Source organism: Typopeltis vanoorti, chromosome 5, assembly GCF_054136105.1.
Source record: "Typopeltis vanoorti isolate ZY-2024b chromosome 5, IOZ_Tvanoo_1.0, whole genome shotgun sequence".
Lineage (NCBI taxonomy): Eukaryota > Metazoa > Arthropoda > Arachnida > Uropygi > Thelyphonidae > Typopeltis > Typopeltis vanoorti.
The window spans coordinates 86,712,813-86,732,775 of NC_143553.1; the positions used below are offsets into that span (position 1 = coordinate 86,712,813).

Genomic DNA, 19,963 nt, shown 5'->3' on the forward strand with positions numbered 1-19,963 from the left:
CTCTATCCTTCATTTTGTTCATGTTCACACTCATACGCCTATTTTTCCTGTCATACTTTTTATTATTGGCTGGTTCATTCAGTCGACTTTTGCTCATATGCTCTAGCTGCTGTTTTGCCCTTTGTATCGCATCATTCAACAACGCGATCTCACTCATTGCGTCTATCTCATCTTTTTTATTCTCTGTAAAACCATTTAATACTATCATTCACACTTTCTACATTCACACTGTTGCAAGTTTAAGAGTAATATATTATTTTACGTGAAAATTCACGTGTTATCACATATTAAGATAATTATGTGATATTCCAGTAAAAAATAATGGTGGTACATAATTTTTCTTGATTCTTATTTATGTGGTACAAAATTTAAAAAGTTTGAGAACCCCTGCTATATAGCATGAAATTGCAAAAAAATTGAATTTTGATAGCGTTATAATTGATTTTATTGATAAGCGCATTAGGTTAAATAAAATTTAATATATTAAGATTTCTTTTAAATCTTATAAGTTGTTATACATATATTTAATTCTTTATATTAAAAATAGATATTTTTTTCATATTTTTATACTATTATTTATATTATTAAATAAATCATTGTTCTGGCGTATTTATATGATAATGTGTACTTACATAATAAAATAATATATCATGTACATACAAACATATTTATTTTTTAACTAATTTTTTCCCTTTACTGAAATTGATACTAAAGAGCATACTTGTTTATTTATGTGCATAAATATTTTTCATATTTGATTTAATTAATTAATTAACAAGATAGTCTTCCATTTAAAATTTCCATAAATGTCACTAAATTTCAGGGGCTCCGATTTTCCAGGGCCCTGCAAAATGTAGAGACGAGCCTACTCCTCCATAGATAATGTTACTTTGTTCGAAATAATCAAACATCTGCATGTAAAGACGTAGATTTATGGCGAACATAGATTGTGACATTACGGGTTTTAAGAATGAAATTTGACTATTCAGTCTTGTTCTGAACTGTGATTAACACTTTTATAAATGTTATGGCACTGCACTTGTTCAGTTTACAGTAATTTTAATTTATTAAAAATCTATAGATTTTTTTAAAATTAGATTTATTATTTTCTAGTTAATAAATTATTATTAGTAGTAGTAGTACACATTCTCGACATTAACAGACTCATCGCGGGACATCTCTCAACCAGCAACATATTTATATTGAGCCTTACACTCACTCACTCACAGAACAGCACTTATTACACACTCTGGCAACACCCTCAGTCAACTACTGCTCTCACTACTATACCACCACCTCACAATTTCAAGGACAGCTCCCTTGCTATAAGGAACTCTTCATCTCTTCAATTCCACCCACAACCAAACAGTCCAGAGTTCTGCTACCACCACAGCTGCTAGACTCCTCTCCAGAAGCCTTTCACAGTAATAACTAGGTGACCAAATCCGTGCATTCTTCCTGCATGGTCTGCCAAGATTCCCACATTGTGTCCAAACACTCCGTCCCAATTTGTTAGTGCTCGCATCACACCAGCAATGAATTGTGCAGTATAACAATGTCTCTTTCTACTAGAACCCTGCAAACAGATCGTTTTTCACTGCAAAGTGCAAAACCCTGCACACTTAGCAATATCAAAACTGTAACCCCATTATTCCAACCAAGCTAAATCCGCGCATTCATTTCCTCTTGAAGAGAATTCGCATCAACATCACTCTCCCAAGTCTCTCTAACTTCGCATCACCATCATCAGCAAGCAACTGAACACTCACATAAAATATCACCAACATATCAACAATAAAGATGAACACCGATCTTCTAAAATCATTAGCAACCTCATAGCATGCCCATCAGCCATTCTTCCCCTCTGGAATGCCTGAAGACATTACAAATGTGTCACGAAGTCAACGCTGTATACTCCCACACTACCTGAAATTCATGTAAAACCAAAATTATTTGCTTTATCACTAATAGTTTTTTTTTGTTGTTGTTGTTGTTTTGTTTTCATAGTAAGAGATGAAAGGCGAATGTTTAAGTCTTTTTGAGCACCTGATTATCCACTAGGACCCACTTATGAAATGCTTTTTTGTGTACATAGTCCGGTAAATGCTGTAAAGACCAAACGTGAAACTTTTCATTTCAAGCTACTTTATGCCTCCAACAAGCGGGCGGGTGATCTTACACCGAGGCAGGGGGATAGCATTTATCTCAGACAATCACAAACATCTATGCCCATAGCAGGATTAAAACTTACAGTATATTGGTTGAAGAATGGGTACGCTAACCATTTTTTTTAACATCACAAGAATTTACGAAATTTATGATGTTACACCAAATATGTTCATAAATATATGTGATGCTATCCAGCAGGTCAACCGGGTGAAACGATTATACCTTCCTTCCTCTTCTAGATCCACCCCAACAACAGTTCGTTTCTGTTTCTTTTCTACATGTATTTTTAGTAGAGATACAATGGCTGTCTGTTCAGCTGTTTAGCTGAACTGACAGAAATCGTTCTTCACTTTTCCTCTAAGCGTATAATAACGCAAAGAAGCTGCTCAATATTTGTTTGCAGTCCAGCTGCAGATACACCAAACTTGCTTGTGCTCCTTTCATTTCATCCGCATTTGTTCTCTGGAACAGCTTTCCTGTTGTAGTGTTACCAAGATCCACCTCCAGCTATTCAAGAAGAATATCAATAGGTTCCTCCTCTCTTGAACGCTGTTGTTTAGGGTAGTAATGTACTATTAGTTTGTACAACTTCTCCTTCTTCTCTCTGGGACTGATTAAAAAATCTGATGGCTATATTTGTTTTCACTGAAAGTTTTTCTAGTTTCACTTAACAAAACTATAATTTTTGACATTTACAAAATACAAAAACATTCTGTTTATTAATTTAAAAAAAATAGAATAGAACGCTAGCAAATGTTTACCTGAGGCCAAAAACAATTAGTCTATCGGTGAGTTTGCTTTTTTAATTCAAAAAAATAATAAGCTAACGCTTTTTATTCTTATTAATTTTTATTAAATGCCTCACCTACTTCCCTTATAGGGAGTAGGTGAGGCGTTTAGTTGGTTGATTGGTAGAGCCTCTGCTACTAATGGCTCACGCTAAAAGTTAAGCAAGTTTGAGCGCGGTTAGTAGTTGGAAGGGATTGAATCGTTCGATGGTGTTAGCACTTTCCCTCGATGAGTCTTTGGTCTCCCTGGAGGTGTCACATAATAATAATAATAATAATAATAATAATAATAATAATAATTAGCTTTTGGAGACTGAGTGGGAAGTTCAATCTCCACCGGTAGCCAATCAGAGATAGCTAGACCATGTTTATCACTAATTATAGGCGGCCACCGATGAAGAGACCGGCAAACAAGTGCTGCCATCTCTTGGTACCTAATCCTAATAGGATATGTTACTGTCTGAAATAATGTGAGTTCTACTGTTGGTGTTCTTCAGTTTACTGAATGAAAAACCCGAGTTTGCAGGAGAGAAAAAAAAACCACTTGCCCGTTCCAGAGATCGACTAACTCGGGAACCTGTCGAAGAAAAGCTTAGAAAAAGTTCCTCCAGTCGGCGACTAGACTACAGTAACTATTTTTAATACATAATACAAAAAAAAAGGAAAATTTGTATAAATTTCATTGTTAAAAAAAATAGAACAATATGTGTTGTAAACGCATATAATCATAATTTTAATAATAAAAATTATTGATTTTTTTATAGAAATCTAATGTGGAAAATGAACCATAATCTGCCAAAGTCTGTCTTCGGGCGACCTAGCACAGAGGATGCAAGCACCTTCACTGAGTATATTTTATTACACGAATAACAAACAAATACAGTACATCATATATTTACATATGCTTTAACCTCCTTAAGGGTATTACTATTTGCTACAAGTAATTGATTTCGTCAATTTACTTCTCTCATTCATTAACAGTGAATAATTACATGATGCTAATTACATTATTAGTTGCATTCAAGTTTTAACTCTAAATACCTTTGTTTTACTATTCTTAACTACTTCATTGTTAACTATTTTAGTACACTGTTATTCGATTACACATTCTGATTTCTTAGAGTTCACTTAGCATTCCAGACAGGGCCGTTCGAGAGTATCTGATGCCCCTAGGCAAAGAAAATTTAGCCGCCCCTATGCATTGTCTCTCTATATATATTTTGTCATACTCACACAAGCACACATACACCTACACATGTGGATATTTACTTAGCGCCTCTATGCGATTGCCTAGGTTCGCCTAATGATAATTAAAACCGGCCCTGATTCCAGAAATTGTTTTGTTAACTGATGCTCTCTCTCTCTCTCTCTCTCTCTCACACACACACACACACAAAATTATATATAAAGGTTCTTCCTGTTCAGCTATCTGAAAGATACGAGACACTTCTGCGCATGTCAGAAGAAGGAGAATCCATTACGATAATAGGGTATCAATCCGTATTGTGGGATGATTGTTTATTATTACACGTCGGAAAAATAACTTCTCTTTTATGATCATTGTAGTTTTTAAAGTGGTAACTATTTTGCTTGTATAACAGTTGGAAAATTTTACGTATAAAGCACGTGATTTCGCGTGTTGGTGACCAGTTCGTACATCGCCTTGTTTCTTTCTCCCCTTCGACATGAATTGACTCTTCTTGGCAGTCTACCAACGATAGCTCTCGCTTCTGTGGTCGGACTATAGCCATAGTTAATTTGATGCCAAGTGAATTCTTAAGGACTCCCATTCCTCTATGTTCATCTCTTTCAAAAGGATAGAGTTCCTCATGACATCTTGGAGGTATCTATGGAACTTTGGATATTTTCACCGCCTGTTCTGTCATACATATGCTCACACACGCCTAGTTAGCATATTGCTTAGAAAATATTATAGATAATGTTTCCACTAACAGACATTTATGAGATCAGGAAACTTGATTTTTGATCTTCCTTCCATGTAGTTAAGAATTACGTAACGTTTATTAGAAGTATGTGCAGAATCTCGAAGTTTCGTTAGCTAATATATCCAGCTACCTTCTTCAGGATAGGATGAAATGCAAAGTAAAGTCTTTGTAAAGACAAAATTAATCACTGATCCGGAAAGGCCAAATCAGTGGCAGATCCAGAAGAACAAAGAAAGATAATTTTTTTCTCTTTATATAAGAAATATATTTTATCGACAAAAGAAAAAGGATTTCTTATATATGTAAGAGATATTTTGTGTTTATGAAGAAAAATAAAAATTCGAAGTGAATGCTTTAGTGGAAAGCTGAAGTAAATTTTTAACATCTAATAAAGATTTCTCAATCTTCTCCTTCCTTCCTAAACTATAATTCAGGCCCACCTCCGCTCTGACTCAAATGTTTAAATCATCACAAATTCTGTGGGATTGATTGGACAGTCGGTAAAAGAGATATGCTAGAGTGCTATAATTTATCTGGTGTAGGAGCAGTCTTCCTATTCCTATTCCGTTGTTGTAGCTTGTAAGCACTGCAATGTGAAGTCAAATTCGAAATTCTTTTGGAGCGAATAGAAAAAAATCGATGAGTTTTTCTATTCCCTTTCAAAACACGGCGATTTAATTTAATTTAATTTCTTTTCTTTTTTTAAACGTTTTGTGCGAGCATCATTAAGGTTTTCGCCTTCTTAAGATAATCCTAACAACAGAATATCTAGTTAAAACAAGGCAACACACACACACGTTAAATGTAGTAGTAGTAAAGCATGAAGAAAGTAAAGTAAAGAGCAAAGAAAAGAAATTTCAAATAAATAAAAAGAAGATCGGATTCTATACAATAGAGCGCAATGCTGCAGATACAGGAAGCTAAGCGAATAGGCTAAACTAAACGGTGAGGAAAGAATAGACACGCCCATTAAACAACTGGAAAACTAGAGGTAGCTGGTGAGTAGGAGAGAGAGAGAGAGGGAGAGAGAAAATAAAAACAGTAGGTTTACACTAGTTCAGCGTGAGTAAGTTTTAAAGTGTGTAACATTTAATCGTGTATTATTTTCGCTTAATGAAGCTTTCACTTAAGTGAAGCAAAAGACGCAGTGAAACGAGAAATTTATCTTCCAAAAAACACTTCGAATTTACAGTTAAATCGATTTATTTTCTTTCGTCCTGAATTCTCAAACTAATTAAAGCAGAATGTCTCCTTTTGGGTATAAAAGCCACTTCCGGTAGGCTAAAAAGAATCGAAGTATTTTAAATTACAAAAGTTACAGTAAACTGTATTTCGTATGAAAATGCTATCCGAGGAACTGTCTTATTATTTTCTATTATCTACTAAAAGCTGACTTTCATTTCCCTCTTTATTTTAAGTTTCTATTTATTCACTTCTTCTTATCACATTCCCTTAAGCAAGCCCACTGTTGCATTTATCCTTGCATCATGTGTCATCATTTGATGCAAACGATGAAACTTACCCGACAGTGATCGTGTGAAGTTACAAGCTGAACAGAAACTAATTTCTGAGCCCTGTGAGCAAAATACGATTCTGCACTGAAAAATAATTAAAAGTAAAAAGTAGTAACAATACTATACGGCATTTTAGTCAGGAATTGCAAAATGTTATGGAAGGTACAGAAAAAGCTTGGGACAGTGGTAGAAAATATTAAAAAAATGCAATCAAGACTTATCAATACTTAAAGTAGAAAAAGCTATAAATATCTTAAATGTGAAAAGGCAGCTGGTGTATATGATATTTGAACAGAAATGTTCAAATATGGAGGTATAAAAATTATAGTGGATGTACCACGTATTTCAGAAGGCCTATTTACAGGAAATATTTCAGATGATTGGAAAAGAGCGCTCATTGTACCCATCTATAAATAAATATGAGAATTATAGAGGAAATGCCCTACTGAGGTAAGTGTCTTAATGGATACTTACAAGGCAAGAATACTTAAGAGAAGCTACGAGAAATTGTCGAGAAGAAACTTGAGAAGAACAAGCTGGGTTCAGACCAATACTAATTGACAGAATCAATTACTGTTTTTAATTTGTACATCTGGAAAATGTATATGACAATTTACCAAGAGAAAAACTATTCAAAATACTACAATTATATGGTGGCAATGGGATTATATCAATGAATACGTAATCTATATTTAAATATAATTGGCATTCGGTTAACTCGAAGAGGAGGAGGGACAAGATCACGGCCTTATGTGAACAGGCAGCTGTTATGAATAAAATGTTTCATGTTTCAAATTACTCCTATGTAATATAAGCACAGAAACTAATGATGTCATATTAAGTGTTAAGGAAGTAGGAAAAACAGTTTATATAAAAAAAATGAGTTGCTTTTCAAAAGTATTTCATCTTTGATATCTGTTTATACCACAGAACAGCAAACTTTCAGGCAAGAAAAGTTTTTCGGAAGTTGGAGAGAGGAAATGAGCGAGATGATCGAAATATTTCAAAAACTCCAAATCACGCGCGCACACATACAACACACATGCCAGCGAGAGAAAGAGAGAGAGAGATAAAGAGTTTATGTGTATAAAAAAGACACCATTACAAGAATCTATACTACGTCATCTCGCTTCTTCATGTTTACTTTTAACAAGATAATTTACATTTGGTTTATTATAGATAATAATAAATAACTATATGTACGTACTCAGAAAGTTAAATATTGCTAATCATAAATAATAATAAAGTGGGGGAAAGGAATAATAAAATTATTCCTCAATATTTTCTTAAAAGCTTTAAGATATTCATTATTATTTTTCTTGTAACAGCAAATTGAAGTCATAAACAATCAATACCGAAAAAAAAAATACTGTTTGGATTTCACACACACGTTTCATGTTTAATGTTTAATGACAATTAAAACATAATTATCACTGAATCTTAAAAATATTCAGTGACAATTATGCTTCAGCTATAGCTGCTAAATGTCCATTAAAATTTTAATGTCCATTTAAATGTCCATTTAATGTCCATTTAAAATTTTAGAAGTAAAATTAACTAAGACTTTCAAAAATATTTGTCTTTTGAACTTGAATTTCATGAAATGCTCCCACCCCATATTTTTTGCCAACTACAATAGTACATTATAGTTGACAAAAAATGCACGTGAAGTAACTTTCTTGAATGAATTCTTAGGATAAGTTTGTCAAAGAAACTGCTCTAATTATACAAAAAGCAATTCCTAATGGTGCTTGCATAGAGTTGTATGTATTATTTAAATTGAATTTAAGAAGTTTATCAGTATAGCATGGTTGTTTAAGCGTACGGATAATTTGATTTTAAAGCAATTACTGTCATTTTCTGTATTTTATTAATCCATGTCCTAAATAACTTACACCAATTCATTTAACTATGCTTTTCAAATAACCGAACAAGACGTTCCTAAATATTATTCAGTTTTGTCCTGTTTAGCAGCATAATTTGTAAGCAGCAAGAATGTGTTCTGTTAGTTTTTTAGTTTCTCTCTCTCTCTCTCTCTCTCTCTCTCTCTCTCTCTCCTTTCTTATCCGTGACAAACTTCTGTACAGTATAGTTGGCAATCCTGACCACTTCCTGAAAAGGGTTCTTAGTTACGATCCTAGTAGTTGATATTAATTAACAGTATCTGATAACCACTTGACGTTAATGAGATTTGTTGAGGTACAAGATAATAATCGAACATGAACTGACCTATGTTTAACTCATGAGGGTCCTTCTTGAAGTTAACTTGATGCGCCGCCCACACTGCAGCCATAGCCTGTTGCACTGCTAGCTGATTTAGAGGCCCACACGTCGAACCGTTACCTGAAGAGTCGTGGAGACTTGATAAGATGCCAATATTAACCTGACCAGGGTAAATTATAGGGATAGGATCCTGCCGTAAGACATCGTAAGCTCTCGTGACGCTTATCCACATAACGACCACTATCGCCAGCAATCTAACAGACATTTTTGTTTCTCCACCCTACAAAATAAAAGGTTTTGTTGTGATGAAAAAGGCGGATGGAAACAGATCATATAAATCATTACAAGTTGGCGTGTATGATAAGCCGTGTGTGTGTGTGTGTGTGTGTGTGTGTGTGTGTGTGTGTGTGTGTGTGTGTGTGTGTGTGTGTGTGTACTTCTGCAACTGTGATAGCTTCTATAGCAGTTAATTTCTTCAGCTCAGTAAAAAAAAAAGTGGGAAAAAGCTATAGAATATACAAAAGAATAAAAGAATTGTGTGTGTGTGTTACCGCTAAAGTGGAGAAATCAGTTATTCTACAGATTATCTACCTATTGTGCAGATTAACTAGGTGATCCGTTAACGTGCCGAAAATTGTTTCATTTCTCAAATTACCTAGGTAATCTGCAAATTACCTAGATAATCTGCACATTACCTACTAGGCACTCGTTAAAGTGAAAATAAGACCTTTGCTGGAACAACAGCAACGTTTCTGTACGCTTAAATTAACATAATGTTATTTATTTATTTTTCGATATCTAAAGAATCAAGTTAATACAATCAAACAATCAACAAATTAGTTGATAGAATCAATCAATTAAAAAACTATAATACAAAGAATCAAACGGTTTAAAATATTATTGCAATTAAGGAAATGAATTTGCAAAACATATAACACTGGTGAAACCAAACTAAAAGTGGAGGGGGGGAAGGAGTAGGGAAAGGAAATGAGAGAAACAAACTTTTGAACTTTAACGATATGGAAGCCGTTAATGTGCACATTACCTAGGTAAAATGCGGAAAACTCTCTTGATCTGCAAAAAATCTGCAGATTAGCTAGGTAATGTGCACATTAATGGTTTTCGAGCTTTAGCGGTAACATATATATAATATATTCATCAAAGCTTGATTTGCTTCCTCAGTCTTAAGAAAAGGCTGGTTATATTCCACTAATTCGAGCCCTACCCAAGGGCCTATGAGTTGTGGAAATACTTTCTGAAAATGAAAGCTGTGCCGAACAAAGCGGCGAAAAAGGATAAAACAACTCTTGAATACTATGATTTACTGCAGGCGTGGCCAACTTCATTCTATACGCGGGCCAATATATGACGAGTGCTAGCGTCACTGGCCGCACACTTTTAGACAGAACTTAAATAAAAATAAACTCTGCATTTTTTCAAGGAAATAGTTATATATATTGAATTGCTATATTTGTTAATCGTTTTACTAGTGGGAGAACAATATAAAATACTTTAAACTGATCACTGTAACCAGAGCAGAGCAAGTGACTTTCAATGATGCTCTACTCTGGAGCGCACAGAAATCTACCACTCTCACTACTACAACTCGCACAGAGAAGTAGTAGATTTTATAAATTGAATAATCTTTTAAAGCAATTTTGATTCCTTGTTGAGAATAGAAATTGTTTCCGTCATCAGAAATAATGATTATGAGTAGTATATCAATCAGAAAATCTGCAGTCGAAACTAATAGCTAAATTGATAATACATATAATTTAATATAGTTTTTATCCTGCCGCGGGCCTGCTGTTGGCCACCTATGATTTACTGCATTAAAAAGTACCTTTTTTTCACTTCTATTGGGCTGATTGAATTCAACGTGACACGGTGTACATGTATCTATTTATGATAAATAAAAGCAAATGTTCAAGACTACCGCAAATGATTAAACAGGGTTTAAGAACTCTACATAAAATTATCGTTAAATGTTTCCTATTCGTCAAACGAATTAATATAGTATAAAAATAAGATTAATACTACTTATGACATATGCTAATTAATTTATGAAATTGAAGTCATTTAAAAAAATTAATAATAATTAAAGGACAGAGAGTATAATTTATAGTCATATGTTTGTTATTTAAATAGTAACATCTAGGATATTATTCCCCTATTTTTTATTATATGAGCTGTTCTCGTGTTAATTTGCCTTGTTAATGAAGAACTTTATGAATAATGCATTAAAGAATCGACACGCAACACGTACTGCTGAGTGAGTTGTCTGTTTCTATCGAATCAAAAATCCATGACGGCAGAAGTGAGTCACGAAAGCAACTTTTATATAAACTTTTATAATTGGTCCGGAACAAAAGCTTGTTATGTGATTATCTTACTTAACACTTTTCGTTGCATTTTCATTTTTGTAATGGGTCATAAAATTATATCCATTAAGCTTTTTCTGTTGTTCTTAAATTAAGCACGTAAAATAATTGGGCTTTGGTATAACTGCTATCAGGATAATTATGCTATCAATCAAAACTGATATTATTATATTATCAATTGTCTTTGCAGTTCTGTTTGAAAGGTTTTAATACAATAAATGATTCAACGCATCTTGTCAAATATATCAACTGTAAAGAAGAATATCTCTCTTTCTGTTTGCTTATCTGTTCAGGTACAAAATTTATATACGTAACTAGGCAGGCACAACGGGTGCACAGGCACAGAGCCCAGAACGAAGGAGAGCCTGAAATTGGGTATCAAAAAATAATCAGTATTATATTTTCTTTTTCAAATTTTAAATTATGTCGACGTTGGGGCCGATTCCGTAACGTTTTTGGTTAAAGTTTAAAATTAACTCATCTATTTCTATCGTATTTGTTGTTTTATTTTTTTTCCAAAAAAAAAAAGTGTGTGTGTGGGGGGGGGGAACAGGGGCGAATGCTGGTCTTGAAATTCACGCTTGCTCTTGTTATCATTCAGGGAATGAGAGGTGTGATTGAAGTGTGATTAGCGGAATAATGAATTACTGACCATTTAAAACTATGTACAGTATTTAGAAATTTATGTACATTTAATCATACAAATACAACATTTATTTTACAAATGATATTCTATCTTTTTCAATTTAGCTACTTGAATACAAATTCTATCCTACAGTTCTTTATGAACTGGTCAATAACATCGTCATAAAAAATTGGTTGTAACTTAATTTTCCCGTGTTTAAGCAACAGGGTGAGATGACGTGGAAGGAGCGGAAATGGCTATGTGCGCGCATGAAATCACAGTGCTGAAGTGAGGACCTGTATGCTCCCACAACCGAGCAAGCCAAGGTAGCTTGACTAGCGTCGGCCCTCGATACACAATGCAAAGATCAATTATTGCCGCGCAAGCTTAAAACGTCTTCTGTCTACAAAAATAAAAGCCTAAATGGAATGCTTAGGCATCCATTTATTACCAAATAAATATTACTTCTTTCTCAATTAATGAGCTTGCGCAGCAAGCATAGCAAGCATGGAGAATTCGCAACTAGACAAAAATAAAATCTTGCACAGGGTCCATGAAAAGCTAGTTACGGCACTGTATACATATATCAGTGTTGCAGCATTCCAACCTCAGATGCTCATTAACACTCAGCTATGAAAATGTCTTAAAGAACATTACTTAGGGTGTCAATTGAAGAAACGCTTACTACATGACGATCTCTTTTGTCGTTTTCAAAATATTATTCTAAAATATACTAAACAGACAAAACACTAAAAGATAGGATGATTGGAAGTTGACACTGGCATCCTCCGCGCAGTGGTACATACCCAAACTGAACACAGATGGTAAATAAACAGACATCGGGGTTTTCCAACAGTCTACGCAATCGATGAACATGGATAAATGTGGCGATCTTAGTGACTTTGATCGTGGACGTATTATAGGCGCAAGACAGACGGGTCATTCTATCGCCCAAGTGATAAGAACCCTAGAGTTCTCGAGGGCAACTGTATCAAGGGTCTACCACGAGTATACCATCAACGGACGTACCAGCGTCCGTTGATTGTATACTCGCGAGCAAGTTCCAAATTATATAAAAATTCATTATACAGTTTTTGAGTTATCATGATTTTTCTCTGTTTTTTAAGTTATGGAAAATGTTATGGAAATCTTGCTCTGCAGATCAATAAGCAGCAATGATCTCACACCCGGAAATGAAATTCATCCCTCAGTTAAAGACATTCTAAACATCAATGAATGAAGAGCGTAAGCGCTGTTCGCTCAGCCAACTAGGCCTGTAAGTAATAATTTGTAAAGAATCTTTATTTGAAAAGGAAGAAAAACTGCTAATTTAGTTAAAACGATAGGATGGATTTCCTAAAGTCATCATCTTAGAAGTACTAAGGTACTCAGTCATCAGAAGCAATCTGGCTCTTTGCAGTTTTCAATATGTCATCTCGCAAAAGTAGTGAATTTTCTCTCTCTCACGAAGAGAAGAGAGTGAAAACAGAGTGTACTGCTATTCAGGTGGAGGCATTATCCGAAACACGTGCTGCTAAAAATATAACTTATTATTATATTTAATAGTAGAAAATTCAAGAGATAACACCAGTCAAAATATAATAAAATTCAGAATGAGTAGAATGAGTGTGATGCACAAAATTCTAGATAGGTCGCTATAGTCGGAAATTAAACCAGCTAACAACCTACATAAACAAAATACTCCGGCCAGTAAATAACCCACAATATTAATGCAATATATTCATTTTACAATCCTCAATATTGCCAGTAGGAAAAGGTTAAGTAGTTGATTTCAAGGAGTCTAAAAGATCTTTTGTTTTGCTTATGGACCGAAGATCTGTCTGACATTAGCATATTTTAAATAAATCAGCAAACTTGTTGATCTAAAAGAACTGTGGAATATGGGCCTCGTTCCACTTGTATGGCCATTATACAGCATTAAGTCTGAATCAAGTCCGTTTAGTAAAGTTAATTTATGGTTTTCTTCAGTAGCGGCCGGTGAAAATTTTAAGTGCGGGTGCTGCATATACAAAATATGAAAAATAATTCATTTTTTCCTAATCAGTAACCAATTTATTAATAAGTAAATTTACATATTAAAATTGTTGTATTAAAAATATTTCACCCTCGCCACGAACACACGCAACAATAATAAAAGTTTTGTACACAGAAATAACGTACCCAAGCATACAATTTATCTGTAGCGACACTGCTCAACGAGCATTTCGACATTCCGACATTACGTTAGATCGCAGTGCATTTGTTTCGTGTTACTATAATGTTTCATGTAACGATAATTGAGAAAATTCTTTTCATATTTTCAACAGTGACACTCTTCATAATTCAGCCTTGTATCTATAATAAATAAATAATTATATGTTATTTTAACAGAATAAAATAAGATTTACCAAAAATATTTCACCCTCACCACGAACACACACACTAATAATAAAAGTTTCGTATCTCACAGAAACAACGCGCACACGCATACAATTTATCTGTAGCGACACTGCTCAAGGGGCAGTGTCAGATTTACTTGTTATGTGCAGTGACGTGTGCAAACAAATATCGGCGAGTCTAGCCGAACGTGATAATTCCGACACTGCGATCTAACGCAGTGTCGGAATTATCACGTTAAATCGCAGTGTTGAAATAATCTAAAGCAGGACTGGCTGTAGTAAAAAAAAAAAAAATACCCGAGGGCCGCATCCAATGCGTATCTAGTCATTTAGTGAGCAGCAGCGACACAGCTGAATAAACGAACATCACTAATCGCGCGCGCTCACGTTCCCCGTGAGCGCCCGGAGTGCGCGTTAGAACAAGAAACAGTATAAGAACGCTTCATTGACACATCTAATATTTGAAAAACACGTGGATATATATAGTGATATAAAAACACCAAATAAAATAACCAACATCGAGATTATTGATTAGTGATAGAATTAAAATATCTGATACGCATTCGGTTAAAATTGTTATTTTATTTTTTCGCTCGTGAAAATCAAAACCCACAGGACGGCCGCACAAAATCGCACCGCGGGCCGTATTTTAGACAGCCCTGATCTAAAGCGTTAATCGAACAGTTTCAATTATTAACTGTATTCGGTCAATGTCGAAACATAGGCTGTTACCTTTAACATGTTGTATTGCATTTATATAATGTTGTAAGCATTGTTATTATTTATAAACACAAACAAAATTTAATTTTTTCGTTTTTTTCCTTGGGGGAGTGCTGCAGTTTCGCAGTGCTTATGTATAAGCCGGCACTGGTTTTCTTGAAAATTCGACTCACAGAGAAAAGAAAACAATACTTTCGTATTGTTTTCTTTGCATAAAACTTACCATAAATAAAAGAGGGCATAATTTGAGAGACATATTCCTATATAGGAAATATTTGCTTGCATGGTAAGGAACTACGACCAAAGTAACTAAGGCCACAGGATCAGTATACTGTGTATTAATTGCGAATGTTACTCTGCCAATTTGCTAGTTCTTTGAGATGAAACAACCAAATTTCCGGCAGGAAAAATTCTGCTATTTCCGTACGAGACATTAATTGTGACATAGGACAAGAACCAAAATTCCTAATATCAGCTAATTAAATATACTTGATAGGAAGCAGATAATTTCAGATACTTAAAATCTATTATTCATAAGTTGGGAATAACATGTGAGAAAGATGCAGATGATCGTGTCAACTAATCAAGTAAACTATTGAATGTGTGCTATGGAGTCGAGCCATTGACAGGAAATCAAGAAGATGATACTCCAAATGATAGTAGAGAGCATTCTGATATATGGGGAAGAAGGATAGACATAGAATGCTAGGTACACATACCAGCCACTGAATTAGAACCATTTACGCAGATATACGTAAAGGCCACTTACGCAGCGTATATGCAAAATACTTGGTCACATGCATCACCAAGTGTTCAAGGCAGATATTTAAGAATGCTGCGGGTCAGTAATAGTCAATAGTGTTGATCACAATGGGAAAAACAAATGATCTTTTGGAGTTCAATAAGGGCTTATTGTGGGTGCCCGTCTGGCTCGAGCCACTATTTTGAAAACAGCAGACGTGACTGGTTTACCAAAAAGTGAGATGTACCGGGTGTTTAATCCGTGAAAAAATAACTCACATTGCTTGTCTAAGAGGCGTAACTGTGATCCTAAGACAGTCTGTCAGGAAAGAGATCGCAGTCGTCTGAGAAGGCTTGACGGACAAACAGAACTTCCTGTGCGCAGCAATTGACCGAAGCATTTAATGAAGGCTGTTCCGCACCCATATCTTACCGAATTATGCTCAGGGAATTGAAGAGGATCGGTATTGGAAATCGCATGCCTATACGTAAAATAATAGTTCAGTGGCAATATGTGTAGAAGAGTCGTATAAGAGCTGTACAGATGGATAGTTTATAACGAAGTATGTGTATATCTCGTCCTGCAAAGAGTTCAGAATAAGACCATTATGGAAAGATTGAATGGTAAGAAGTGTGATAGATCGCTTGGACACCGATTTTTACAGTGATATGGGCATATTCAACGGATGCCGCAAAAGAGATGGCTCAAGACAGTGGTGAATTAGTCACCACAACTGTGATTACTAATTCACCAATAATGGCCAATAAATGAGGAAGCCGGAAGAGAGGACGGCCTCGACTATCTTGGAGAAGAGGAGTTGTGGAGGCAATACGAGCCAGAGAGAAGACTCCTGGGATGACCGTTTGCAGTGGAGAAAGAGGAATGTAAGGCGACCGCAGAACAGCGGAAATGCCTTCAAAAGTAAAAAAGTAAAGTAACAAGAACCATTCTTGCTAGTTCTTAAATCAGAACAGTTGTAAAAGCATTGCAGTAAAATTAATGTAAGCATTGCAGTTGTAAAATACGATAGCCAATAAATATTTATGATTTAGATATTAATGTATGGCATACTTTTTTTCGCCAGCTTGATTGGCCGAGTAGTTAGTGCATCTGTCCTCCACCCAAGGCTGGTATCGAATTCTGCCTTGGGCATGGATGTTTGACTTTAGGTAAAAGATGAACTATGAACTTCAGCCATTCTTCTCATTGGAAGCCTGAAGTGGCTTGAAAAAGTTCCATGTTAGGTCTCGAAAACAGGGTTTCAGGATTCTGTAAAAATTAAACAAAAATATATAAAATTAATAAATACAGAAAAAAATTCTTAGCCACATTATACTATAGGTTTGAACCTGATTCAGTGGGAGTCATATAAAAAACGTTTCGTCAGTGTATTACAGAAATGACACTCGTTTAACACTGACACATACTGAAAGAGAAAATGCAATTTATATCTTGAAGAATTCAGTTACATATTTATAAATATCTGTAATAGAGGCATGCATATAAGGAAATTATATGTGTATGTATAAATAAATATAAATAATAACGTAGTTATTAAGAAAACTGCATTTTTGACGAGTATTCTCGTATACTGCAAATGTGCCGTTTTTTGTTCTTGTTGCGTTGTTTTCTTTTTGTTTAACTGCGCTGAAAGTTATTTGCCATGAGCAACAGTTTAACCTCCTTATAGTACACATGGACTTTTACCATGGACGGCCTGATGACCTTCTTGTTTCAGGCGATATAAGAGCTGTTAGGTCAGATAATTATTCGGAAGAAATTGTCGTTGTTACATCGCATCCAGTAGACCTGACTGGATGGCGGTAAGGAATGCACAATTTTCCTATTTTTCAATCCCAAGTGTATTTTCAATTAAAAGGTTCTTAGCTTACCGGAAAGTTCTCGAGATTTTTTTATAATATTTTAATTCTTTAAATTGTGTTTATTTCATATTTATTCATGACTATTTAAATAAGTAAGTTTTAAAATCACTATAAAATTCAAGTTGTAATTATTGTTTCAACCAACGAAAGTTTACAATTTGGATATGCATTAATAAAGAATGTTTTATTTATAAAACATTAATAATGGCTCTGCCTGCTTGGTTTTCCCTTTCAGTCATTTCCGACAGTAGGTGACTTTGTAGGCATTGCCCACAAAGTATTCCTGGTGAGATTTTTACAGGGTAGTTCACCACTGCTTTCCCCAACCCTCCAATTTTATCCGGACTAGGGACCGGCATATGGCTGGGACGTATTCATGACTGTAATCCGTGTGTGTTCTCGGGGCCTGTTGTGGGGGACGAAAAACCCGAGTTTCCGGGTGAAAAAATCCCTACCTCCGTATGAGACCGGCTAACTCACTTTTGGTCGAAAGAGACCAGATACAGGTTCCTCAAGTTACTGACCGTAATCGAACCATGGTCTTTCCAACCAAAGGGCTTCGTCTATACTGACTGAGCTACGGAGGCTGAAAGGCTATGCACTAATACACTAATAAAATTTGGCTATGTATTAATAAAATTTACCTATGCATTAATACATCTCTTGATATCACCGAGATATAAATACTAGTCAACAGAAATTTTACAACTAGTATAAAAACATAAGCTTGTAATTACTCTTCAGTAGTAGTTCTTCTGCAGCTTATCCCACTTAAGTAGGGTCGCTGTTTTTAGTGAATCTCCTCCACATCCTCCTGTCTTGGGCTGTAACCGCATCCAAGTTCTTCATCCTGAAGTCCTCGTCCACCAGCTCTCTCCATCTCTTCTTTGACAGCCCTCGCTTCCTCCTCCCCTGGCACATCCATCTGCATGACCTTTCTTCCCACATACTCGTCCTCCCTCCTCATCACATGACCAAGCCATCTCAACCTTGCCTCCTGTATCTTCGCTCCTAAGTTCGTAACTTTCACCGTTCCCTTTGCATAGTTATTTATCAGACGATCCTTTCTGGTCACACCGCACATCCACCTAAGCATTCTCATCTCCGCTACTTCCATGGTGCTGATGTTATTTTTCCTCAGGGCCACAGTTTCCATAGCATACGTCATAGCTGGTCTCACTACTGTCCAATAGATTTTGCCTTTTATGTTGATCGGCAGCTTCTTATCGCATAGCTTTCCAGCCATCTCTCTCCATTTCCTCCATCCAGCTTGTATCCTGCATCCCACTTCCTTCTCATCCTCTTTCACTGTTGAACCTAAGTATCTAAAGTCCCTAACCTTTATGATGACATTTCCTTCCAGCTCCAGATCTGTCTCCTGGCTGCCATCCACTCTGCAACACATATACTCTGTTTTACTTCTGCTCAGTCTCATACCTCTCTCTTCCAGTGTATTTTTTCCATCTTTCCAGTTTAGCTACCACTTCTCTTGATTCTGCACACAGCACGATGTCATCCGCATACAACATTGTCCAAGGCGTCTTCTCTCACCTCCTCCGTTACCACTTCCATCACAATATTAAACAGGAACGGACTTAATGCTGACCCTTGAAGCAAGCCAACTGTTACTTGAAAACTTTCTGTCTCTTCCAGGCAGGTCCGAACTCTTGTCTTCACATTTCTCTACATCTCCTGCACCAACTTGATATATTTCTCTGGTGCCTTCTTCTCCCTCAGACACCTCCAGACGTCTTGCCTTGGCACTCTATCATATGCTTTCTTCAGATCAATAAACACCAGATGTAGCTCCTGTTGTTTCTTTCGAAACTTTTCCATCATCTGCCGTAACCCAAAGATAGCATTTGTCTTCGATCGACCAGGCATGAAGCCAAATTGCTCCTTTGCAATCTCTACCTCCTTCCACAGTCTTACATCAAGAACCATTTCTAGGATTTTGATTGTGTGGGACATCAACTTTATTCCTCTGTAATTTTTAGTCTTGTGCATTCCCCTTATCCTTGTAGATGGGGACAAGAGTACTTTCCCTCCACTCCTCGGATATATTTTCCTGTTGGCAAACTTTTATGAACAGGTCCCACAGCACGCATTTCACTCTTCCCCCAGTGCCTTTCATAACCTCCACTGGGATCCTGTCAGGGCCCACCGATTTTCCATTCTTCATCCTCTTTATGGCCTCCTTCACTTCCACTCTACTGATGACTGCACCATCCCCTCATAAGGCTGCCCATCTTCTCTGTGAGTCCTCACATTTTCCGCGTTCAAAAGCATTTCAAATTATATTCTCCATCTGTTTCTTATATCCGCATCCTTCCTTAATACTCTTCCTCCAGAGGAATTTGAAATGCTTTTGATCTGTCTCAATTAGATGTATACGCATATTTTACTATATTTACAATAAGTATGAAAATGTTTAAAAATGTAAAAAATACACACAAAAGGTGCGTGTAAACTTTATTTCCTCTTGTAAGTACATTTACGAATCATTTTTAAGAAATTAAATTAACATTAGTTTCCCCATTACATTAGTTCAATTTTTTCTAATACTGTTGTTC

The 19,963-nt window shown here is 35.6% G+C and overlaps 1 protein-coding gene and 1 long non-coding RNA gene across 4 annotated transcripts in view; one reads left to right on the plus strand and one right to left on the minus strand.

Annotated features, from left to right (window-relative positions):
• Positions 1 to 19,963, minus strand: part of LOC150106615 (metabotropic glutamate receptor-like) — a 280,429-nt gene that overhangs the window by 142,280 nt on the left and 118,186 nt on the right. For all 3 annotated transcript variants that reach the window (XM_090392577.1, XM_090392576.1, XM_090392578.1), the window contains one exon: positions 8,647 to 8,920. In XM_090392577.1, the coding sequence (XP_090248703.1) occupies positions 8,647 to 8,905 (259 nt within the window). In that variant the 5' untranslated portion in view covers positions 8,906 to 8,920. The remainder of the gene's footprint in view (positions 1 to 8,646; positions 8,921 to 19,963) is intronic.
• The window catches only part of LOC150106616 (uncharacterized), a 90,423-nt gene continuing 74,209 nt past the window's right edge, over positions 3,750 to 19,963 (plus strand). Inside the window, exon 1 of the long non-coding RNA XR_016548320.1 lies at positions 3,750 to 3,805. This is a non-coding gene — a long non-coding RNA (uncharacterized LOC150106616). The remainder of the gene's footprint in view (positions 3,806 to 19,963) is intronic.